The 26719-nt window shown below is 42.7% G+C and overlaps 1 protein-coding gene across 1 annotated transcript in view; it reads right to left on the bottom strand.

Moving 5' to 3' along the window:
- Positions 1 to 24119, bottom strand: part of LOC311102158 (membrane-associated phosphatidylinositol transfer protein 3-like) — a 164463-nt gene extending 140344 nt beyond the window's left edge. Inside the window, exon 1 of the mRNA XM_084143397.1 lies at positions 23856 to 24119. Coding sequence (XP_083999523.1) covers positions 23856 to 23880 — 25 coding nt within the window. The 5' untranslated portion in view covers positions 23881 to 24119. The remainder of the gene's footprint in view (positions 1 to 23855) is intronic.
- Between the last annotated feature and the right edge of the window lie 2600 nt (positions 24120 to 26719).

Here is a 26719-nt window from a genome sequence, read left to right as displayed (position 1 = left end):
GGGGATCTCAGACGTTACGAAAGAGAGGTTGAACAGACTAGTAATAGGGGTTGCAACAATTTCGGCGGCTAGTTTTAGAAAGAAAGGGTCCAGATTGTCTAGCCCAGATGATTTGTAGGGGTCCAGATTTAGCAGCTCTTTCAGAACATCAGCTGTCTGAATTTGTGTGAAGGAGAAGCGGGGGGGGGCATGGGCAAGTTGCAGCGGAGGGTGCAGAGTTGGTGGCCGGGGTAGTGGTAGCCAGGTGGAAAGCATGGCCAGCCGTAGCAAAATGCTTGTTGAAATTCTTGATTATTGTAGATTTATCGGTGGTGATAGTGTTTCCTAGCCTCAGTGCAGTGGGCAGCTGGGAGGATGTGCTCTTATTCTCCATGGACTTTACAGTGTCCCAAAACTTTTTGGAGTTCGTGCTACAGGATGCACATTTCTGTTTGAAAAAGTTAGCCTTTGCTTTCCTGACTGCTTGTGTTTATTGGTTCCTAACTTCCCTGAAAAGTTGCATATCGCGGGGGCTATTTGATGCTAATGCAGTACGCCACAGGATGTTTTTGTGCTGGTCAAGGGCAGTCAAGTCTGAGGAGAACCAGGGGCTATATCTGTTCTTAGTTCTGTATTTTTTGAATGGGGCATATTTATTTAAGATTGAGAGGAAATTACTTTTAAAGAACAACCAGGCATCCTCTACTGACGGAATGAGATCTATATCCATCCAGGATACCTGGGCCAGGTCAATTAGGAAGGCCTGCTCGCTAAAGTGTTTTAGGGAGCGTTTGACAGTGATGAGGGGTGGTCGTTTGACCGCGGACCCGTTACGGACGCAGGCAATAAGGCAGTGATCGCTGAGATCCTGGTTGAAGACAGCGGAGGTGTATTTAGAGGGTAAGTTAGTCAGGATGATATCTATGAGGGTACCCATGTTTACGGATTTAGGGTTGTACCTGGTAGGTTCGTTGATAATTTGCGTGAGATTGAGGGCATCTAGTTTGGATTGTAGGATGGCCGGGTTATTAAGCATATCCCAATTTAGGTCACCAAGCAGTACGAACTCTGAGGATAAATGGGGTGCAATCAATTCACATATGGTGTCCAGGGCACAGCTGGGGGCTGAGGGGGGTCTGTAGCAAGCAGCAACAGTGAGATACTTATTTCTGGAAAGGTGGATTTTTAGAAGTAGAAGCTCAAATTGTTTGGGCACAGACCTGGATAGTATGATAGAGCTCTGCAGGCTATCTCTACAGTAGATTGCAACTCCACCCCCTTTGGGAGTTCTATCTAGACGGAAAATGTTATAGTTGGGGATGGAAATTTCAGAATTTTTGGTGGCCTTCCTAAGCCAGGATTCAGACACTGCTAGAACATCAGGGTTGGCGGAGTGTGCTAACGCAGTGAATAACTCAAACTTAGGAAGTAGACTTCTGATATTTACATGCAGGAAACCAAGGCTTTTGCGATTACAGAAGTCAGCAAATGATAGCGCCTGGGGAGTAGGAGTGATACTGAGGGCTGCAGGGCCTGGGTTAGCCTCTACATCACCGGAGGAACAGAGGAGGACTAGAATAAGGATACGGCTAAAGGCTTTAAGAACTGGTCTTCTAGTGCGTTGGGTACATAGAATAAAGGGGGCAGATGTCCGGGCGTTGTAGAAAAGATTCAGGGCATTATGTACAGACAACGATATGGAAGGATATGAGTAAAGTGGAGGTAAACCTAAGCGTTGGGTAACAATGAAAGAGATAGCATCACTGGAGGCACCAATTGAGTCGGTCTCCGCGTGTATGGGGGGTGGGACAAAGGAGCTACAGTGGGGGAAAAAAGTATTTAGTCAGCCACCAATTGTGCAAGTTCTCCCACTTAAAAAGATGAGAGAGGCCTGTAATTTTCATCATAGGTACACGTCAACTATGACAGACAAATTGAGAAAAAGAAATCCAGAAAATCACATTGTAGGATTTGTAATGAATTTATTTGCAAATTATGGTGGAAAATAAGTATTTGGTCACCTACAAACAAGCAAGATTTCTGGCTCTCACAGACCTGTAACTTCTTCTTTAAGAGGCTCCTCTGTCCTCCACTCGTTACCTGTATTAATGGCACCTGTTTGAACTTGTTATCAGTATAAAAGACACCTGTCCACAACCTCAAACAGTCACACTCCAAACTCCACTATGGCCAAGACCAAAGAGCTGTCAAAGGACACCAGAAACAAAATTGTAGACCTGCACCAGGCTGGGAAGACTGAATCTGCAATAGGTAAGCAGCTTGGTTTGAAGAAATCAACTGTGGGAGCAATTATTAGGAAATGGAAGACATACAAGACCACTGATAATCTCCCTCGATCTGGGGCTCCACGCAAGATCTCACCCCGTGGGGTCAAAATGATCACAAGAACGGTGAGCAAAAATCCCAGAACCACACGGGGGGACCTAGTGAATGACCTGCAGAGAGCTGGAACCAAAGTAACAAAGCCTACCATCAGTAACACACTACGCCGCCAGGGACTCAAATCGTGCAGTGGCAGACGTGTCCCCCTGCTTAAGCCAGTACATGTCCAGGCCCGTCTGAAGTTTGCTAGAGTGCATTTGGATGATCCAGAAGAGGATTGGGAGAATGTCATATGAAACCAAAATATAACTTTTTGGTAAAAACTCAACTCGTCGTGTTTGGAGGACAAAGAATGCTGAGTTGCATCCAAAGAACACCATACCTACTGTGAAGCATGGGGGTGGAAACATCATGCTTTGGGGCTGTTTTTCTGCAAAGGGACCAGGACGACTGATCCGTGTAAAGGGAAGAATGAATGGGGCCATGTATCGTGAGATTTTGAGTGAAAACCTCCTTCCATCAGCAAGGGCATTGAAGATGAAACGTGGCTGGGTCTTTCAGCATGACAATGATCCCAAACACACCGCCTGGGCAACGAAGGAGTGGCTTCGTAAGAAGCATTTCAAGGTCCTGGAGTGGCCTAGCCAGTCTACAGATCTCAACCCCATAGAAAATCTTTGGAGGGAGTTGAAAGTCCGTGTTGCCCAGCGACAGCCCCAAAACATCACTGCTCTAGAGGAGATCTGCATGGAGGAATGGGCCAAAATACCAGCAACAGTGTGTGAAAACCTTGTGAAGACTTACAGAAAACGTTTGACCTGTGTCATTGCCAACAAAGGGTATATAACAAAGTATTGAGAAACTTTTGTTATTGACCAAATACTTATTTTCCACCATAATTTGCAAATAAATTCATAAAAAATCCTACAATGTGATTTTCAGGATTTTTTTTCCTAATTTTGTCTGTCATAGTTGACGTGTACCTATGATGAAAATTACAGGCCTCTCTCATCTTTTTAAGTGGGAGAACTTGCACAATTGGTGGCTGACTAAATACTTTTTTTCCCCACTGTATCTAAGGCAGGTTTAGCTGGGCTGGGGGATCTACAGTGAAATAGTACAATTAGAAATAACCGAATCAACAATAAGCTAACCATATTGAGATGGGAGAGAGGGAAAAAGCAATACACAGGTGTAATTTGAGAGAGCTAAGACAACAGCTGGTAATGACGACACAGTTTGGGCTGAGGCTAAACATAAACAGGATGCGGTACCGTAAAAAGGAACAGTCCAGCAGACATCAGCTGTATAGCTGAGTTATCATAAGGTCCGGTGAACAGCAGTAGGATCGTTCGGAGGTAGTTCGGGGGCTGCTAAAGCACTAGCGAGCAAGAGGCCACGGCGAGCGTGTGCTAGCGTGCCGGGGCTAGCAGATGGAATCTTCGTGGTCGACGTCGTAACGAGAAGCCTGTTGTAACCACATCAGACGATTTCGTCGGCAGACCAGTCGTGTAGGATCGGCGGGGCTCCGTGTCAACACTAGGTGGTCCCGTCCGGTTGACAGAGAGGTAGATAGCCGGGAGATGGGCCTAGCTCAGGATGATTAGCCAGACCACAACGTCCATTTTGTTGCAGCTAGCTGGTAGCGATGAATCCGGAGTTAAAGGTCCAGTGATTCAGTGATTCCGGCAGAAAAACTGATATGTTCTGGGTCGATAACGCGCTGTGCAGACAGTGCAGACTGGCCGAATAATAGTCCAGACTAGAGCTGGCTGGTGGGTGGTGCAGGCCACGGACAATGGTGAAAAACCGCTAACGGTAGCTGATAGCAAGTAGCTAGTTAGCTGGCTACTCCCGTCCGGTAGACCTAGAGGTAGATATGAGCCTGGCTTTTGGCTAGCTCGATGCTAACTGGTGCTTGCATCGGGGGCAGTGGTGATTAGCCAGACAGCAACATCCATTCGGTTGCGGCTAGCTAGTTGCGATCCGGTGATTAATGTCCAGTGATTAAATTATTCCCGCAGAAAAATCCAATGTTCTGGGTGAAATACCGCTAACTGTGGCTAATAGCAAGTAGCTAGTTAGCTGGCTAGCTAGTTTCAACTGGAGATTCTAGATAAAAGGTAAGTCAATAATAGAATCCGTTCCACATTGAGTGAGGCGGGTTGCAGGAAAGTATATTTTGTAGAAGGATGAAAAGTCTGATAGGGAAATATGGGTATTTACAGGCTATTTACAGACACACGGCAAAAACAGGACTGCACTACTACGCCATCTTGTTATTGTAATGGTGAGAGGTTAGCATGTCTTGGGGTTTATGCGTCTTCAGTTCAAATCCAAACTGCTGGAGTACAAAGCCAAAACAAAAACAAAAATGCACTTTCCCAATAATTACAGAGGACACTGTACCTGCCTGAAGTGTACTTCTATCTCCAACCTAGGGTTTTGTTCAAGTGGAAATTGAAGAGTAAAAGACTGCATGTAAACCCTAAACCCCTGATGCTCTTCACTTCAATGATGAGATAATGTTTTAAGGAGAAGCTGAAACAGAAATACTGTATCATCATGTCCCAAGTACATATGATATGGCATGTTTGGTAGAGCCTCTGCTAAAAACTAAACAGATGTTCCCATCTCCTCTTGTCAAAAATGCAATTTCCTTACTGATCCCCAGCTGCGTTTTGGTAATGAAAGGCTTGCTATAGAGAAAATAGGAAAAGGGCATATGGCAGAATCCTAAGAGACCAACTAAAAAAAGCTACAGATCCACTCAGAGCTGATCTCAAGTGACGATGAAGCAGATAAGAAGAAGAAAGTGTGTGAATGTAAGAAAGATTAAAATAAAGTCTATATCTATAAAGTAATCTCTGTGCCAGTTGTTTACTGTAAGAAAAGTCAAAGTAGAACAAATATCCTATCTACAAACCACAATGGTCCTCTGTAGCTCAATTGGTAGAGCATGGCGCTTGTAACGCCAGGGTAGTGGGTTCGAACCCCGGGACCACCCATAAGTAAAATGTATGCACACATGACTGTAAGTCGCTTTGGATAAAAGCGTCTGCTAAATGGCATATTATTATTATTATTACACACTACAGTCAAAGGTGCAACAATATTGAATGAAAATAGATCATGGAGATATGGAGGTAGGAACAGTAACCCCTACATATTGCAGTTTGCCATCAATCTTGTACCAGTGTGTTCAAGCATTGCAGGGTTCAAATTATCTTCATGAGCAGAACAGCGAGCATGGCTGGAATGATGGCTGTGGCCATAGATTTGCCATTAGCTCAGTGAGGGATAAGCACTAACATCATATTGTGACTATTATGACAAACGGAAAAAAGGACTCCAGTTACAGCTACTTACAATACAATTAGTCTGTTATAGTTTCAAGGAAATCTATTGTCGATTATAAACTGGGGAGCAATGCTTTCCTCTCAATCATATTACAGCATACCATGCATAATCTGCACTGCACAACTAGTGACAGAGTGAAAAGCATCCTGCTAAAATGTACTGAGGACTCTACTAACCTTCTACGAACAAGTTTCCCACTGGGCACATACGTCATTTCAACGTCTAGTTTTGATTTAATTCAATTCAACGTGAAATCAACAAAACATTTCACCATGTCATTGGATTTAGGTTCAGAGTTGGGCTGGAAAAATACAAAATTACATTACGTTGATGGCTTGTTGCAAATTCAATCAGTTTTCTACTTTGATGCAACAACATCACATGAAAGTTTTTTGTTGAAATGACGTGGAAACAACGTTGATTCAGTCAGTTTTTGCCCAGTGGGTTTTGAGCTACAGTGGGGAAAAAAAGTATTTAGTCAGCCACCAATTGTGCAAGTTCTCCCACTTAAAAAGATGAGAGAGGCCTGTAATTTTCATCATAGGTACACGTCAACTATGACAGACAAATTGAGAATTTTTTTTCCAGAAAATCACATTGTAGGATTTTTAATGAATTTATTTGCAAATTATGGTGGAAAATAAGTATTTGGTCACCTACAAACAAGCAAGATTTCTGGCTCTCACAGACCTGTAACTTCTTCTTTAAGAGGCTCCTCTGTCCTCCACTCGTTACCTGTATTAATGGCACCTGTTTGAACTTGTTATCAGTATAAAAGACACCTGTCCACAACCTCAAACAGTCACACTCCAAACTCCACTATGGCCAAGACCAAAGAGCTGTCAAAGGACACCAGAAACAAAATTGTAGACCTGCACCAGGCTGGGAAGACTGAATCTGCAATAGGTAAGCAGCTTGGTTTGAAGAAATCAACTGTGGGAGCAATTATTAGGAAATGGAAGACATACAAGACCACTGATAATCTCCCTCGATCTGGGGCTCCACGCAAGATCTCACCCCGTGGGGTCAAAATGATCACAAGAACGGTGAGCAAAAATCCCAGAACCACACGGGGGGACCTAGTGAATGACCTGCAGAGAGCTGGGACCAAAGTAACAAAGCCTACCATCAGTAACACACTACGCCGCAAGGGACTCAAATCCTGCAGTGCCAGATGTGTCCCCCTGCTTAAGACAGTACATGTCCAGGCCCGTCTGAAGTTTGCTAGAGTGCATTTGGATGATCCAGAAGAGGATTGAGAGAATGTCATATGGTCAGATGAAACCAAAATAGAAATTTTTGGTAAAAACTCAACTCGTCGTGTTTGGAGGACAAAGAATGCTGAGCTGCATCCAAAGAACACCATACCTACTGTGAAGCATGGGGGTGGAAACATCATGCTTTGGGGCTGTTTTTCTGCAAAGGGACCAGGACGACTGATCCGTGTAAAGGAAAGAGTGAATGGGGCCATGTATCGTGAGATTTTGAGTGAAAACCTCCTTCCATCAGCAAGGGTATTGAAGATGAAACATGGCTGGGTCTTTCAGCATGACAATAATCCCAAACACACCGCCTGGGCAACGAAGGAGTGGCTTCGTAAGAAGCATTTCAAGGTCCTGGAGTGGCCTAGCCAGTCTCCAGATCTCAACCCCATAGAAAATCTTTGGAGGGAGTTGAAAGTCCGTGTTGCCCAGCGACAGCCCCAAAACATCACTGCTCTAGAGGAGATCTGCATGGAGGAATGGGCCAAAATACCAGCAAAAGTGTGTGAAAACCTTGTGAAGACTTACAGAAAACGTTTGACCTATGTCATTGCCAACAAAGGGTATATAACAAAGTATTGAGAAACTTTTGTTATTGACCAAATACTTATTTTCCACCATAATTTGCAAATAAATTCATTAAAAATCCTACAATGTGATTTTCTGGAAAAAAAATTCTCATTGTGTCTGTCATAGTTGACGTGTACCTATGATGAAAATTATAGGCTTCTCTCATCTTTTTAAGTGGGAGAACTTGCACAATTGGTGGCTGACTAAATACTTTTTTCCCCCACTGTATCTATCTATCTATCTATCTATCTATCTATCTATCTATCTATCTATCTATCTATCTATCTATCTATCTCTCTATCTGTCTCTCTCCCTTCTGTTGCGTCGCTCTTTACTCATTGAATCAACTGCTAATTGAGCTGATTCAGTAAATTAGCAGATGCAATTGCGACATGGCTGGCATGTGATCTGGATCGGTTTCTACTATACAGAGCTGAGATCCCTCTCCTAACACCTGGGCTGGTTCAAAACATACTGTTACTGTGCATGTGTCCCCAATGGCACCCTACTCTTTTGGTCAGAGCCCTGGTCAAAGGTAGTGCACTATAAAGGGAACAGAGTGTCATTTGTGACATACACACACTGTGTTTCAGTCAGCAGCCGGTGGCATAAGTGCATGTTACTCTAGCAAAAAATTTGATTCAAGTGCATTGGGTAGTCTCCCTACATGTTTTTTGTTGTTGTTGGTATTCATAGGATCACATCTCATAGCCGTTGTGTACTTATTGTACCCCCCTGGTAGGATATTAGCCTCCCTCCTGAAAGGCAGGTGGTGGGGGAGATTCTTAAAATTGTATTGTTTGCATTATCAAACTAATTTCAGTTCTATCTAAATGACATTATCGGAAAGCCTGGTAAAAAGTAACCTCGTCCCCAGACTCAATTGCGAAAGAGAGCTTCATGAGCAGAACAGCGAGCATGGCTGGAATGATGGCTGTGGCCATAGATTTGCCATTAGCTCAGTGAGGGATAAGCACTAACATCATATTGTGACTATTATGACAAACGGAAAAAAGGACTCCAGTTACAGCTACTTACAATACAATTAGTCTGTTATAGTTTCAAGGAAATCTATTGTCGATTATAAACTGGGGAGCAATGCTTTCCTCTCAATCATATTACAGCATACCATGCATAATCTGCACTGCACAACTAGTGACAGAGTGAAAAGCATCCTGCTAAAATGTACTGAGGACTCTATTAACCTTCTACGAACAAGTTTCCCACTGGGCACATACGTCATTTCAACGTCTAGTTTTGATTTAATTCAATTCAACGTGAAATCAACAAAACATTTCACCATGTCATTGAATTTAGGTTCAGAGTTGGGCTGGAAAAATACAAAATTACATTACGTTGATGGCTTGTTGCAAATTCAATCAGTTTTCTACTTTGATGCAACAACATCACATGAAAGTTTTTTGTTGAAATGACGTGGAAACAACGTTGATTCAGTCAGTTTTTGCCCAGTGGGTTTTGAGCTACAGTGGGGAAAAAAAGTATTTAGTCAGCCACCAATTGTGCAAGTTCTCCCACTTAAAAAGATGAGAGAGGCCTGTAATTTTCATCATAGGTACACGTCAACTATGACAGACAAATTGAGAATTTTTTTTCCAGAAAATCACATTGTAGGATTTTTAATGAATTTATTTGCAAATTATGGTGGAAAATAAGTATTTGGTCACCTACAAACAAGCAAGATTTCTGGCTCTCACAGACCTGTAACTTCTTCTTTAAGAGGCTCCTCTGTCCTCCACTCGTTACCTGTATTAATGGCACCTGTTTGAACTTGTTATCAGTATAAAAGACACCTGTCCACAACCTCAAACAGTCACACTCCAAACTCCACTATGGCCAAGACCAAAGAGCTGTCAAAGGACACCAGAAACAAAATTGTAGACCTGCACCAGGCTGGGAAGACTGAATCTGCAATAGGTAAGCAGCTTGGTTTGAAGAAATCAACTGTGGGAGCAATTATTAGGAAATGGAAGACATACAAGACCACTGATAATCTCCCTCGATCTGGGGCTCCACGCAAGATCTCACCCCGTGGGGTCAAAATGATCACAAGAACGGTGAGCAAAAATCCCAGAACCACACGGGGGGACCTAGTGAATGACCTGCAGAGAGCTGGGACCAAAGTAACAAAGCCTACCATCAGTAACACACTACGCCGCCAGGGACTCAAATCCTGCAGTGCCAGATGTGTCCCCCTGCTTAAGCCAGTACATGTCCAGGCCCGTCTGAAGTTTGCTAGAGTGCATTTGGATGATCCAGAAGAGGATTGAGAGAATGTCATATGGTCAGATGAAACCAAAATAGAAATTTTTGGTAAAAACTCAACTCGTCGTGTTTGGAGGACAAAGAATGCTGAGCTGCATCCAAAGAACACCATACCTACTGGGGGTGGAAACATCATGCTTTGGGGCTGTTTTTCTGCAAAGGGACCAGGACGACTGATCCGTGTAAAGGAAAGAGTGAATGGGGCCATGTATCGTGAGATTTTGAGTGAAAACCTCCTTCCATCAGCAAGGGTATTGAAGATGAAACATGGCTGGGTCTTTCAGCATGACAATAATCCCAAACACACCGCCTGGGCAACGAAGGAGTGGCTTCGTAAGAAGCATTTCAAGGTCCTGGAGTGGCCTAGCCAGTCTCCAGATCTCAACCCCATAGAAAATCTTTGGAGGGAGTTGAAAGTCCGTGTTGCCCAGCGACAGCCCCAAAACATCACTGCTCTAGAGGAGATCTGCATGGAGGAATGGGCCAAAATACCAGCAAAAGTGTGTGAAAACCTTGTGAAGACTTACAGAAAACGTTTGACCTATGTCATTGCCAACAAAGGGTATATAACAAAGTATTGAGAAACTTTAGTTATTGACCAAATACTTATTTTCCACCATAATTTGCAAATAAATTCATTAAAAATCCTACAATGTGATTTTCTGGTAAAAAAATTCTCATTGTGTCTGTCATAGTTGACGTGTACCTATGATGAAAATTATAGGCTTCTCTCATCTTTTTAAGTGGGAGAACTTGCACAATTGGTGGCTGACTAAATACTTTTTTCCCCCACTGTATCTATCTATCTATCTATCTATCTATCTATCTATCTATCTATCTATTTATCTATCTATCTATCTATCTCTCTATCTGTCTCTCTCCCTTCTGTTGCGTCGCTCTTTACTCATTGAATCAACTGCTAATTGAGCTGATTCAGTAAATTAGCAGATGCAATTGCGACATGGCTGGCATGTGATCTGGATCGGTTTCTACTATACAGAGCTGAGATCCCTCTCCTAACACCTGGGCTGGTTCAAAACATACTGTTACTGTGCATGTGTCCCCAATGGCACCCTACTCTTTTGGTCAGAGCCCTGGTCAAAGGTAGTGCACTATAAAGGGAACAGAGTGTCATTTGTGACATACACACACTGTGTTTCAGTCAGCAGCCGGTGGCATAAGTGCATGTTACTCTAGCAAAATTTTTGATTCAAGTGCATTGGGTAGTCTCCCTACATGTTTTTTGTTGTTGTTGGTATTCATAGGATCACATCTCATAGCCGTTGTGTACTTATTGTACCCCCCTGGTAGGATATTAGCCTCCCTCCTGAAAGGCAGGTGGTGGGGGAGATTCTTAAAATTGTATTGTTTGCATTATCAAACTAATTTCAGTTCTATCTAAATGACATTATCGGAAAGCCTGGTAAAAAGTAACCTCGTCCCCAGACTCAATTGCGAAAGAGAGCTTCATGAGCAGAACAGCGAGCATGGCTGGAATGATGGCTGTGGCCATAGATTTGCCATTAGCTCAGTGAGGGATAAGCACTAACATCATATTGTGACTATTATGACAAACGGAAAAAAGGACTCCAGTTACAGCTACTTAAAATACAATTAGTCTGTTATAGTTTCAAGGAAATCTATTGTCGATTATAAACTGGGGAGCAATGCTTTCCTCTCAATCATATTACAGCATACCATGCATAATCTGCACTGCACAACTAGTGACAGAGTGAAAAGCATCCTGCTAAAATGTACTGAGGACTCTACTAACCTTCTACGAACAAGTTTCCCACTGGGCACATACGTCATTTCAACGTCTAGTTTTGATTTAATTCAATTCAACGTGAAATCAACAAAACATTTCACCATGTCATTGGATTTAGGTTCAGAGTTGGGCTGGAAAAATACAAAATTACATTACGTTGATGGCTTGTTGCAAATTCAATCAGTTTTCTACTTTGATGCAACAACATCACATGAAAGTTTTTTGTTGAAATGACGTGGAAACAACATTGATTCAGTCAGTTTTTGCCCAGTGGGTTTTGAGCTACAGTGGGGAAAAAAAGTATTTAGTCAGCCACCAATTGTGCAAGTTCTCCCACTTAAAAAGATGAGAGAGGCCTGTAATTTTCATCATAGGTACACGTCAACTATGACAGACAAATTGAGAATTTTTTTCTCCAGCAAATCACATTGTAGGATTTTTAATGAATTTATTTGCAAATTATGGTGGAAAATAAGTATTTGGTCACCTACAAACAAGCAAGATTTCTGGCTCTCACAGACCTGTAACTTCTTCTTTAAGAGGCTCCTCTGTCCTCCACTCGTTACCTGTATTAATGGCACCTGTTTGAACTTGTTATCAGTATAAAAGACACCTGTCCACAACCTCAAACAGTCACACTCCAAACTCCACTATGGCCAAGACCAAAGAGCTGTCAAAGGACACCAGAAACAAAATTGTAGACCTGCACCAGGCTGGGAAGACTGCATCTGCAATAGGTAAGCAGCTTGGTTTGAAGAAATCAACTGTGGGAGCAATTATTAGGAAATGGAAGACATACAAGACCACTGATAATCTCCCTCGATCTGGGGCTCCACGCAAGATCTCATCCCGTGGGGTCAAAATGATCACAAGAACGGTGAGCAAAAATCCCAGAACCACACGGGGGGACCTAGTGAATGACCTGCAGAGAGCTGGGACCAAAGTAACAAAGCCTACCATCAGTAACACACTACACCGCCAGGGACTCAAATCCTGCAGTGCCAGACGTGTCCCCCTGCTTAAGCCAGTACATGTCCAGGCCCGTCTGAAGTTTGCTAGAGTGCATTTGGATGATCCAGAAGAGGATTGAGAGAATGTCATATGGTCAGATGAAACCAAAATAGAAATTTTTGGTAAAAACTCAACTCGTCGTGTTTGGAGGACAAAGAATGCTGAGCTGCATCCAAAGAACACCATACCTACTGTGAAGCATGGGGGTGGAAACATCATGCTTTGGGGCTGTTTTTCTGCAAAGGGACCAGGACGACTGATCCGTGTAAAGGAAAGAGTGAATGGGGCCATGTATCGTGAGATTTTGAGTGAAAACCTCCTTCCATCAGCAAGGGTATTGAAGATGAAACATGGCTGGGTCTTTCAGCATGACAATAATCCCAAACACACCGCCTGGGCAACGAAGGAGTGGCTTCGTAAGAAGCATTTCAAGGTCCTGGAGTGGCCTAGCCAGTCTCCAGATCTCAACCCCATAGAAAATCTTTGGAGGGAGTTGAAAGTCCGTGTTGCCCAGCGACAGCCCCAAAACATCACTGCTCTAGAGGAGATCTGCATGGAGGAATGGGCCAAAATACCAGCAAAAGTGTGTGAAAACCTTGTGAAGACTTACAGAAAACGTTTGACCTGTGTCATTGCCAACAAAGGGTATATAACAAAGTATTGAGAAACTTTTGTTATTGACCAAATACTTATTTTCCACCATAATTTGCAAATAAATTCATTAAAAATCCTACAATGTGATTTTCTGGAAAAAAAATTCTCATTGTGTCTGTCATAGTTGACGTGTACCTATGATGAAAATTACAGGCTTCTCTCATCTTTTTAAGTGGGAGAACTTGCACAATTGGTGGCTGACTAAATACTTCTTTCCCCCACTGTATCTATCTATCTATCTATCTATCTATCTATCTATCTATCTATCTATCTATCTATCTATCTATCTATCTATCTATCTATCTCTCTATCTGTCTCTCTCCCTTCTGTTGCGTCGCTCTTTACTCATTGAATCAACTGCTAATTGAGCTGATTCAGTAAATTAGCAGATGCAATTGCGACATGGCTGGCATGTGATCTGGATCGGTTTCTACTATACAGAGCTGAGATCCCTCTCCTAACACCTGGGCTGGTTCAAAACATACTGTTACTGTGCATGTGTCCCCAATGGCACCCTACTCTTTTGGTCAGAGCCCTGGTCAAAGGTAGTGCACTATAAAGGGAATAGAGTGTCATTTGTGACATACACACACTGTGTTTCAGTCAGCAGCCGGTGGCATAAGTGCATGTTACTCTAGCAAAATATTTGATTCAAGTGCATTGGGTAGTCTCCCTACATGTTTTTTGTTGTTGTTGGTATTCATAGGATCACATCTCATAGCCGTTGTGTACTTATTGTACCCCCCTGGTAGGATATTAGCCTCCCTCCTGAAAGGCAGGTGGTGGGGGAGATTCTTAAAATTGTATTGTTTGCATTATCAAACTAATTTCAGTTCTATCTAAATGACATTATCGGAAAGCCTGGTAAAAAGTAACCTCGTCCCCAGACTCAATTGCGAAAGAGAGCTTCATGAGCAGAACAGCGAGCATGGCTGGAATGATGGCTGTGGCCATAGATTTGCCATTAGCTCAGTGAGGGATAAGCACTAACATCATATTGTGACTATTATGACAAACGGAAAAAAGGACTCCAGTTACAGCTACTTACAATACAATTAGTCTGTTATAGTTTCAAGGAAATCTATTGTCGATTATAAACTGGGGAGCAATGCTTTCCTCTCAATCATATTACAGCATACCATGCATAATCTGCACTGCACAACTAGTGACAGAGTGAAAAGCATCCTGCTAAAATGTACTGAGGACTCTACTAACCTTCTACGAACAAGTTTCCCACTGGGCACATACGTCATTTCAACGTCTAGTTTTGATTTAATTCAATTCAACGTGAAATCAACAAAACATTTCACCATGTCATTGGATTTAGGTTCAGAGTTGGGCTGGAAAAATACAAAATTACATTACGTTGATGGCTTGTTGCAAATTCAATCAGTTTTCTACTTTGATGCAACAACATCACATGAAAGTTTTTTGTTGAAATGACGTGGAAACAACATTGATTCAGTCAGTTTTTGCCCAGTGGGTTTTGAGCTACAGTGGGGAAAAAAAGTATTTAGTCAGCCACCAATTGTGCAAGTTCTCCCACTTAAAAAGATGAGAGAGGCCTGTAATTTTCATCATAGGTACACGTCAACTATGACAGACAAATTGAGAATTTTTTTCTCCAGCAAATCACATTGTAGGATTTTTAATGAATTTATTTGCAAATTATGGTGGAAAATAAGTATTTGGTCACCTACAAACAAGCAAGATTTCTGGCTCTCACAGACCTGTAACTTCTTCTTTAAGAGGCTCCTCTGTCCTCCACTCGTTACCTGTATTAATGGCACCTGTTTGAACTTGTTATCAGTATAAAAGACACCTGTCCACAACCTCAAACAGTCACACTCCAAACTCCACTATGGCCAAGACCAAAGAGCTGTCAAAGGACACCAGAAACAAAATTGTAGACCTGCACCAGGCTGGGAAGACTGCATCTGCAATAGGTAAGCAGCTTGGTTTGAAGAAATCAACTGTGGGAGCAATTATTAGGAAATGGAAGACATACAAGACCACTGATAATCTCCCTCGATCTGGGGCTCCACGCAAGATCTCATCCCGTGGGGTCAAAATGATCACAAGAACGGTGAGCAAAAATCCCAGAACCACACGGGGGGACCTAGTGAATGACCTGCAGAGAGCTGGGACCAAAGTAACAAAGCCTACCATCAGTAACACACTACACCGCCAGGGACTCAAATCCTGCAGTGCCAGACGTGTCCCCCTGCTTAAGCCAGTACATGTCCAGGCCCGTCTGAAGTTTGCTAGAGTGCATTTGGATGATCCAGAAGAGGATTGAGAGAATGTCATATGGTCAGATGAAACCAAAATAGAAATTTTTGGTAAAAACTCAACTCGTCGTGTTTGGAGGACAAAGAATGCTGAGCTGCATCCAAAGAACACCATACCTACTGTGAAGCATGGGGGTGGAAACATCATGCTTTGGGGCTGTTTTTCTGCAAAGGGACCAGGACGACTGATCCGTGTAAAGGAAAGAGTGAATGGGGCCATGTATCGTGAGATTTTGAGTGAAAACCTCCTTCCATCAGCAAGGGTATTGAAGATGAAACATGGCTGGGTCTTTCAGCATGACAATAATCCCAAACACACCGCCTGGGCAACGAAGGAGTGGCTTCGTAAGAAGCATTTCAAGGTCCTGGAGTGGCCTAGCCAGTCTCCAGATCTCAACCCCATAGAAAATCTTTGGAGGGAGTTGAAAGTCCGTGTTGCCCAGCGACAGCCCCAAAACATCACTGCTCTAGAGGAGATCTGCATGGAGGAATGGGCCAAAATACCAGCAAAAGTGTGTGAAAACCTTGTGAAGACTTACAGAAAACGTTTGACCTGTGTCATTGCCAACAAAGGGTATATAACAAAGTATTGAGAAACTTTTGTTATTGACCAAATACTTATTTTCCACCATAATTTGCAAATAAATTCATTAAAAATCCTACAATGTGATTTTCTGGAAAAAAAATTCTCATTGTGTCTGTCATAGTTGACGTGTACCTATGATGAAAATTACAGGCTTCTCTCATCTTTTTAAGTGGGAGAACTTGCACAATTGGTGGCTGACTAAATACTTCTTTCCCCCACTGTATCTATCTATCTATCTATCTATCTATCTATCTATCTATCTATCTGTCTCTCTCCCTTCTGTTGCGTCGCTCTTTACTCATTGAATCAACTGCTAATTGAGCTGATTCAGTAAATTAGCAGATGCAATTGCGACATGGCTGGCATGTGATCTGGATCGGTTTCTACTATACAGAGCTGAGATCCCTCTCCTAACACCTGGGCTGGTTCAAAACATACTGTTACTGTGCATGTGTCCCCAATGGCACCCTACTCTTTTGGTCAGAGCCCTGGTCAAAGGTAGTGCACTATAAAGGGAACAGAGTGTCATTTGTGACATACACACACTGTGTTTCAGTCAGCAGCCGGTGGCATAAGTGCATGTTACTCTAGCAAAATATTTGATTCAAGTGCATTGGGTAGTCTCCCTACATGTTTTTTGTTGTTGTTGGTATTCATAGGATCACATCTCATAGCCGTTGTGTACTTATTGTACCCCCCTGGTAGGATATTAGCCTCCCTCCTGAAAGGCAGGTGGTGGGGGAGATTCTTAAAATTGTATTGTTTGCATTATCAAACTAATTTCAGTTCTATCTAAATGACATTATCGGAAAGCCTGGTAAAAAGTAACCTCGTCCCCAGACTCAATTGCGAAAGAGAGCTTCATGAGCAGAACAGCGAGCATGGCTGGAATGATGGCTGTGGCCATAGATTTGCCATTAGCTCAGTGAGGGATAAGCACTAACATCATATTGTGACTATTATGACAAACGGAAAAAAGGACTCCAGTTACAGCTACTTACAATACAATTAGTCTGTTATAGTTTCAAGGAAATCTATTGTCGATTATAAACTGGGGAGCAATGCTTTCCTCTCAATCATATTACAGCATACCATGCATAATCTGCACTGCACAACTAGTGACAGAGTGAAAAGCATCCTGCTAAAATGTACTGAGGACTCTACTAACCTTCTACGAACAAGTTTCCCACTGGGCACATACGTCATTTCAACGTCTAGTTTTGATTTAATTCAATTCAACGTGAAATCAACAAAACATTTCACCATGTCATTGGATTTAGGTTCAGAGTTGGGCTGGAAAAATACAAAATTACATTACGTTGATGGCTTGTTGCAAATTCAATCAGTTTTCTACTTTGATGCAACAACATCACATGAAAGTTTTTTGTTGAAATGACGTGGAAACAACGTTGATTCAGTCAGTTTTTGCCCAGTGGGTTTTGAGCTCTCAAAGTGAATCTATCTATCTATCTATCTATCTATCTATCTATCTATCTGTCTGTCTCCCTTCTGTTGCGTCGCTCTTTACTCATTGAATCAACTGCTAATTGAGCTGATTCAGTAAATTAGCAGATGCAATTGCGACATGGCTGGCATGTGATCTGGATTGGTTTCTACTATACAGAGCTGAGATCCCTCTCCTAACACCTGGGCTGGTTCAAAACATACTGTCACTGTGCATGTGTCCCCAATGGCACCCTACTCTTTTGGTCAGAGCCCTGGTCAAAGGTAGTGCACTATAAAGGGAATAGAGTGTCATTTGTGACATACACACACTGTGTTTCAGTCAGCAGCCGGTGGCATAAGTGCATGTTACTCTAGCAAAATATTTGATTCAAGTGCATTGGGTAGTCTCCCTACATGTTTTTTGTTGTTGTTGGTATTCATAGGATCACATCTCATAGCCGTTGTGTACTTATTGTACCCCCCTGGTAGGATATTAGCCTCCCTCCTGAAAGGCAGGTGGTGGGGGAGATTCTTAAAATGGTATTGTTTGCATTATCAAACTAATTTCAGTTCTATCTAAATGACATTATCAGAAAGCCTGGTAGAAAGTAACCTCGTCCCCAGGCTCAATTGCGAGAGAGAGCCGGCTGGGTGAACGAGACTAGGTAGTAAGACCATAACTTGGCCTTATTGTATTCACTTTAATTCTGTCTCTGGTGTTCAGTTCCTGAGATCACGGTCCAATCAGCTGCCGACCAGCATTGACTGTTTCAGACAAATGAGACTAACCTCAATAACTTATGTGACCTTGACTTCATGGTTTTAATTACCTCCATAACAAATCATTGCACCCCTATAACAAAATCATCGTTGTTGGGCACAGCGAAAAGAGACGTTGGGCACCACCAAGAGTCATGTATAATTTGAATACTGCATGACTTCCTGAAACTGGATGGTAAAGGCTTATAATGGGTATTTTATTATAATTCATCCCACGAAAAGGACCAATTTACGTCACGTCTCCAGAGTCGAGTCAAGGTTAAATATATAATGGAACAGTCATTACATTTTTTACATTTTAGTCATTTAGCAGACGCTCTTATCCAGAGTGCATACAACCTTTTTTTTCCCTCTTTTTTTTCATACTGGCCCCCCGTGGGAATCGAACCCACAACCCTGGCGTTGCAAGCGTGAAATATTAAATCAATTCAAAAAGCATAGCTAATGCTGTCAGAGAAAGCGTTATGATGAATACAAAACTAGGATGGGTCACTCTAAAGAGAACTCATCAGTCGCTCATCAATATTTTATCACTCTACTTTCAGGAAAGTTGGACAAAATCAGACAGGGTCTACATCCCAAATGGCACCCTATATTCCCTACATAGTGCACTACTTTTGATCAGATCCCCAGTGGCCCTGGTCAAAAGTAGTGCACTATATAGGGTGCCATTTGTGACGCACGACCCATGCTGTCCAAAGCCCATTGCTTCATGTGTTGTAGTTGAGGAAGTCACTATAGCGCTGGACAGCACACAATCTGTCATGTGATTGTTATGTAATTACATTAATTAGACCTAAGATTGGCCCAACTATTTCACACAGTCATGTATTCAAGATACTTTCTTGTGTTTTTACCTATACCTCAAACACATTCATTCAACAGCAACATTTATTTAGCATTCCACCGTCTCAATCACCTTCCATTGCCCCTTGCCACCTTCTTCATCACCTACAATAAGGCTTATCAAGGTGCAATGGAAGGTGATTTAGAGGGTGGAATGCTGAATTTCATTATAAAGGTCAACCAAATGTAATCTACATTGAACTTTTCATATTTCATTAAATGCACTGAATCAAGAAGAATAGGCTATCAATTTCCATAATCAACAGAACACATATCCCTGCCCTGGGGAATGCTACAGTGGGGGAAAAAAGTATTTAGTCAGCCACCAATTGTGCAAGTTCTCCCACTTAAAAAGATGAGAGAGGCCTGTAATTTTCATCATAGGTACACGTCAACTATGACAGACAAATTGAGAAAATAAAATCCAGAAAATCACATTGTAGGATTTTTAATGAATTTATTTGCAAATTATGGTGGAAAATAAGTATTTGGTCACCTACAAACAAGCAAGATTTCTGGCTCTCACAGACCTGTAACTTCTTCTTTAAGAGGCTCCTCTGTCCTCCACTCGTTACCTGTATTAATGGCACCTGTTTGAACTTGTTATCAGTATAAAAGACACCTGTCCACAACCTCAAACAGTCACACTCCAAACTCCACTATGGCCAAGACCAAAGAGCTGTCAAAGGACATCAGAAACAAAATTGTAGACCTGCACCAGGCTGGGAAGACTGAATCTGCAATAGGTAAGCAGCTTGGTTTGAAGAAATCAACTGTGGGAGCAATTATTAGGAAATGGAAGACATACAAGACCACTGATAATCTCCCTCGATCTGGGGCTCCACGCAAGATCTCACCCCGTGGGGTCAAAATCATCACAAGAACGGTGAGCAAAAATCCCAGAACCACACAGGGGGACCTAGTGAATGACCTGCAGAGAGCTGGGACCAAAGTAACAAAGCCTACCATCAGTAACACACTACGCCGCCAGGGACTCAAATCCTGCAGTGACAGACGTGTCCCCCTGCTTAAGCCAGTACATGTCCAGGCCCTTCTGAAGTTTGCTAGAGTGCATTTGGATGATCCAGAAGAGCATTGGGAGAATGTCATATGGTCAGATGAAACCAAAATATAACTTTTTGGTAAAAACTCAACTCGTCGTGTTTGGAGGACAAAGAATGCTGAGTTGCATCCAAAGAACACCATACCTACTGTGAAGCATGGGGGTGGAAACATCCTGCATTGGGGCTGTTTTTCTGCAAAGGGACCAGGACGACTGATCCATGTAAAGGAAAGAATGAATGGGGCCATGTATCGTGAGATTTTGAGTGAAAGCCTCCTTCCATCAGCAAGGGCATTGAAGATAAAACGTGGCTGGGTCTTTCAGCATGACAATGATCCCAAACACACCGCCCGGGCAACGAAGGAGTGGCTTCGTAAGAAGCATTTCAAGGTCCTGGAGTGGCCTAGCCAGTCTCCAGATCTCAACCCCATAGAAAATCTTTGGAGGGAGTTGAAAGTCCGTGTTGCCCAGCGACAGCCCCAAAACATCACTGCTCTAGAGGAGATCTGCATGGAGGAATGGGCCAAAATACCAGCAACAGTGTGTGAAAACCTTGTGAAGACTTACAGAAAACGTTTGACCTGTGTCATTGCCAACAAAGGGTATATAACAAAGTATTGAGAAACTTTTGTTATTGACCAAATACTTATTTTCCACCATAATTTGCAAATAAATTCATAAAAAATCCTACAATGTGATTTTCTGGAGAGAAAAAAATCTCATTTTGTCTGTCATAGTTGACGTGTACCTATGATGAAAATTACAGGCCTCTCTCATCTTTTTAAGTGGGAGAACTTGCACAATTGGTGGCTGACTAAATACTTTTTTCCCCACTGTATATAGTAGCCATGATACATTGTATTCCTTTCAATTGTATCAATGTGCATTGGTGTTTTAGTAAGCAGGGCTGGACTGGCCATCTGGCATTTCAGGCATTTCTTTGTGCAAAATTATCATTATTTGGTTAATAATAGGGGCCTCAAGGAAAGAATGGGGTGGTGTGGGAGCCTAGAAAAAAAAAATGGGCTGGTGTGGGGGCCTCAAGGAATGAAATGGGTCAGTGTGTTAGAAATGCAAGGGTCGATTTCTGGTCCATGGTGATCAACTGGATATCAAACAGGTATGATGAAAATATGCAGTTAAAACAGTTATAACACGTTCATTACAACATTAATTTAACTGTATCACTTGCATGTTAGCGTTTTTCATCATGAATCTTGTTCAGGAGGCAGCACTGCAGAGTGGTCACTAGCTGGCACAGCCATAAAGTCATAAAATCTTATTTTAAACCTAACCACACTGCTAACCCTAATGCCTAACCTTATTTTTTGTTTTCATAAATTTTTGCAATATAGCCAATTTTGACTTTGCAGCTGGTCTATCTAAGGGGAAATCGCTCAGTTCTGCTTCCAAGACAAGACTCATGACAATAAACGTCAACCTGCGTATCACCTCGTGTGTCCAGTTTTACTTGTGGAAAGTCCAGTTTTACTTTTAGACCACACAAATCCATACTGTTAAATACTTGTTAGGACAACAAGAGTCCAACAAATAGCCTACTAGGCTACTAATGATAGTCTATCCACTAACAACGTAATTTTTCCTTGAATGCATGCTTGTCAACAAAGATTGATGAGCGTTTGAGTCTCTCAGGAAATGAGAAGGGTTTGCCCAAATAATTTGATATGCATTCGGAAAATATTCAGACCCCTTTACTTTTTCCACATTTTGTTACGTTACAGCCTTATTCTAAAATTGATTAGAATTTAGCCCCCTCATCAATCTACACACAATACCCCATAATGAAAAAGCAAAAACAGGTTTTTATAAATGTTTGCAAATTTATAAAACATAAAAAAGGGAAATATCACATTTACATAAGTATTCAGACCCTTCACTCAGTACTTTGTTGAAGCACCTCGAGTCTTCTTGGGTATGATGCTACAAGCTTGGCACCTGTATTTGGAGAGTTTCTCCCATTCTTCTCTGCAGATCCTCTCAAGCTCTGTCAGGTTGGATGGGGAGCGTCACTGCACAGCTATTTTCAGGTCTCTCCAGAGATGTTAGATCAGGTTCAAGTCCAGGCTCTGGCTGGGCCACTCAAGGACATTCAGAGACTTGTCCCGAAGCCACTCCTGCGTTGTCTTGGCTGTGTGCTTAGGGTCGTTGTCCTGTTGGAAGGTGTACCTTTGCCCCAGTCTGAGGTCCTGAGCGCTCTGGAGCAGGTTTTCATCAAGGATATCTCTGTACTTTGCTCCGTTCATCTTTCCATCAATCCTGACTAGTCTCCAAGTCCCTGCCGCTGAAAAACATCCCCACAGCATGATGCTGCCACCACCATGCTTCACCGTAGGGATGGTGCCAGGTTTCCTCCAGACGTGACACTTGGCATTCAGGCCAAAGAGTTCAATCTTGGTTTCATCAGACCAGACTCCAAGCGGGCTATCATGTGCCTTTTTACTGAGGAGTGTCTTCCGTCTGGCCACTCTACCATAAAGAACTGTTTGGTGGAGTGGTGCAGAGATGGTTGTCCTTCTGGAAGGTTCTCCCATCTCCACAGAGTAAATCTGGAGCTCTGTCAGAGTGACCATCGGGTTCTTGGTCACCTCCCTGACCAAGGCCCTTCTCCCCCGATTGCTCAGTTTAGCCGAGCGCCCAGCTCTAGCAATAGTCTTGGTGGTTCCAAACTTCTTCCATTTAAGAATGATGGAGGCCACTGTGTTCTTGGGGACCTTCAATGCTGCAGAATTTTTTTGAGTACCCCTTCACCAGATCTGTGCCTCGACACAATCCCGTCTCGTAGCTCTACGGACAATTCCTTCAACCTCATGGCTTGGTTTTTGCTCTGACATGCACTGTCAACTGTGGGACCTTATATAGACAGGTGTGTGCCTTTCCAAATCATGTCCAATGAATTGAATTTACCACAAGTGGACTCCAATCAAGTTGTAGAAACATCTCAAGGATGATCAATAGAAACAGGATGCACCTGAGCTCAATTTCGAGTCTCATAGCAAAGGGTCCGAATACTTATGTAAATATGTCTGTTTTTATTTTATGTTTTATATACATTTGCAAAAATGTCTAAAAACCTGTTTTCACTTTGTCATTATGGTGTATTGTGTGTAGAATGATGAGGAAAATGTTTTATTTGATCCATTTTAGATTAAGGCTGTAACGTAACAAAATGTGGAAAAAGTCAATGGGTCTGAATACTTTCCGAATGCACTGTATGTGTGATTTACGAGGTCCAAATCTAAGTTTGGCGCGCGCTTTTTCCCGTCGCTAACGGTAAGGATGACGGTTTCACACCTTAAATGTGTCAAAATAATTTACATTAAACGTACTCAGTCAACATCGACAAAAATTACCTTCACACACCGTTTGACAAACATCTCAGAGGACACGGGCTGCTTTTTATTCGGATAGCCTACTGAACGGTAACATCACGCATTCCAACAGATTGTTTAAAGCCAACGGGCTATTGCGCACAGGCATCCTTTTACATGATTTAGATCGAGACGTTGACTCATGCGACCTGTTAACCTCATAGGCTTTGACACTGGATTAGACGTGGTAGGCTATATAAAAGGTATTGAACCGAACACCTTACCTTTCCCTCTCGTTTCCTTCGCCATCCCAACCTCTGTGTCTCTACCAAGGAAGGTGCGGAGTCACCGGGGTGTAATTTTGTCAGATAGTTTAACCAAGTGCGCACTCCGACCTTGTCCCCGCACCTTGACGCCAGCCAGGCGGAAGATAGGTAGCCCTGAGGGAGTGAGGCTGCGCTTTTTGTCTCGTCTTGAATTCTACAGCTGAGCTCCTCTGGTTAATCGGTGACAAGATCCACATCCAGCGGACCTACCTCTTGTACTGAACACACTTTCAGTATTTGTATCTGTGCAGACTTCGCTAAAGCACTCTCTCCGCTACTGTCACATCAGTAGAACTGTTTCAAGGATCAGTGTTAGACTGCCTCCAGTGGCTCGCCGGTCTGCCACACAAGGGCGTCCGTTGTATGAATTGGCTCTGCCTCCTGCACAGTTGGGATTCCAATAAAATAAGTCAGTCGACAGTGACACATTGATGCAAACTGAATTGCAGGGGATGCATTTCTAAACATTGAAATGAGGATTAGAAACAATTATAAACTGGGTGGTTCGAGTCCTGAATGTTGATTGGCTGACAGCCGTGGTATATCAGACCATATACAATGGGTATGACAAAACATTTATTTTAACTGCTCTAATTACGTTGGTAACTAGTTTATAATAGCAATAAGGCACCCTTGGACTTGTGACTCCGCGTTGCGTCGTGCCTAAGAACAGCCCTTAGCCGTGGTATATTTGGCCATATACCACACCCCCTCAGGCCTTATTGCTTAAATATAGCAATATTGGAAAACCGCCTATTGGAAAATGACACATCTACAAAATCTCACTTCTGCCTATTCAATCAGGTAGTTACAACTGTATGATTGTAGAGTAAAATAATAAAGATAAGATAACCTATAAGCCTATAAAAACAGACTGAGGTTAATGTTTCAGTATTTTGAACCATAAGTAGGCTGCATGCAGCAGACATAACAAATAGTTTAACAAAGGCTCTTTATTGACCTAAAAGACATGATGATGATAATGACTGTCTCCAAGCCACAGATGGGGGCCTAAAGGGCAAGAACTGAATCTCACCTTGTCATCACTAGCTTTATTTCCTGCGGACTTGGCTCCTCCACAATGTTAGGTCAGTGACCCAGCTATAAAATATGCTGGAACCAGAGTTCCACAGCATAGCATTGCAGCACATTCCTCATGGTCCACAGACGGCTCACATCACATTTTAGGCTTTGTGCGGAGTGGACTGTTGCTTTTGAGAGAAACTGTTATTAGCCACATGGATCAGATGCATGCATTAATAGACTGCATGATGATGAGGGATGTAGGCTGAGTCCCAAATGGCACTCCATTCCCTACAAAGTGCACTATAGTGTGCACCATAGTGCAATTTTGCCCTAGTCTGGTCAAAAGTAGTGCACTATAAAGGCAAAGGGTGCCATTAAGGACACTCTCAAACTGTTATTAGACAGATGGATAATCAGATAAGTTAATGGCTGCATTACCATTAGGGATGTAGCCTATTGTATGTGATCTGTAGAAACACAGTACAGGGGAGTAAGGCTGGCTGGCTTGCTTCAGACATTCAGTGCCTAATCTATGATGTTTTATAGATTTCCCTGCTCGGACATTGTCAAAACTCTTGGGCTCACTCTCACAACATGCTGTCATACAGTGAGGGGAAAAAGTATTTGATCCCCTGCTGATTTTGCACGTTTGCCCACTGACAAAGAAATGATCAGTCTATAATTTTAATGGTAGGTTTATTTGAACAGTGAGAGACAGAATAACAACAAAAAAATCCAGAAGAACGCATGTACACATTTTTATAAATTGATTTGCATTTTAATGAGGGAAATAAGTATTTGATCCCCTCTCAATCAGAAAGATTTCTGGCTCCCAGGTGTCTTTTATACAGGTAACGAGCTGAGATTAGGAGCACACTCTTAAAGGGAGTGCTCCTAATCTCAGCTTGTTACCTGTATAAAAGACACCTGTCCACAGAAGCAATCAATCAATCAGATTCCAAACTCTCCACCATGTCCAAGACCAAAGAGCTCTCCAAGGATGTCAGGGACAAGATTGTAGACCTACACAAGGCTGGAATGGGCTACATGACCATCGCCAAGCAGCTTGGTGAGAAGGTGACAACAGTTGGTGCGATTATTCGCAAATGGAAGAAACACAAAATAACTGTCAATCTCCCTCGGCCTGGGGCTCCATGCAAAATCTCACCTCGTGGAGTTGCAATGATCATGAGAACGGTGAGGAATCAGCCCAGAACTACACGGGAGGATCTTGTCAATGATCTCAAGGCAGCTGGGACCATAGTCACCAAGAAAACAATTGGTAACACACTACGCCGTGAAGGACTGAAATCCTGCAGCGCCCGCAAGGTCCCCCTGCTCAAGAAAGCACATATACAGGGCCGTCTGAAGTTTGCCAATAAACATCTGAATGATTCAGAGGAGAACTGGGTGAAAGTGTTGTGGTCAGATGAGACCAAAATGGAGCTCTTTGGCATCAACTCAACTCGCCGTGTTTGGAGGAGGAGGAATGCTGCCTATGACCCCAAGAACACCATCCCCACCGTCAAACATGGAGGTGGAAACATTATGCTTTGGGGGTGTTTTTCTGCTAAGGGGACAGGATAACTTCACTGCATCAAAGGGACGATGGACGGGGCCATGTACCGTCAAATCTTGGGTGAGAACCTCCTTCCCTCAGCCAGGGCATTGAAAATGGGTCGTGGATGGGTATTCCAGCATGACAATGACCCAAAACACACGGTCAAGGCAACAAAGGAGTGGCTCAAGAAGAAGCACATTAAGGTCCTGGAGTGGCCTAGCCAGTCTCCAGACCT

Source organism: Coregonus lavaretus (assembly GCF_964263955.1).
Source record: "Coregonus lavaretus genome assembly, chromosome: 26".
NCBI lineage: Eukaryota > Metazoa > Chordata > Actinopteri > Salmoniformes > Salmonidae > Coregonus > Coregonus lavaretus.
This window is presented reverse-complemented; position numbering and strand designations above follow the sequence as displayed.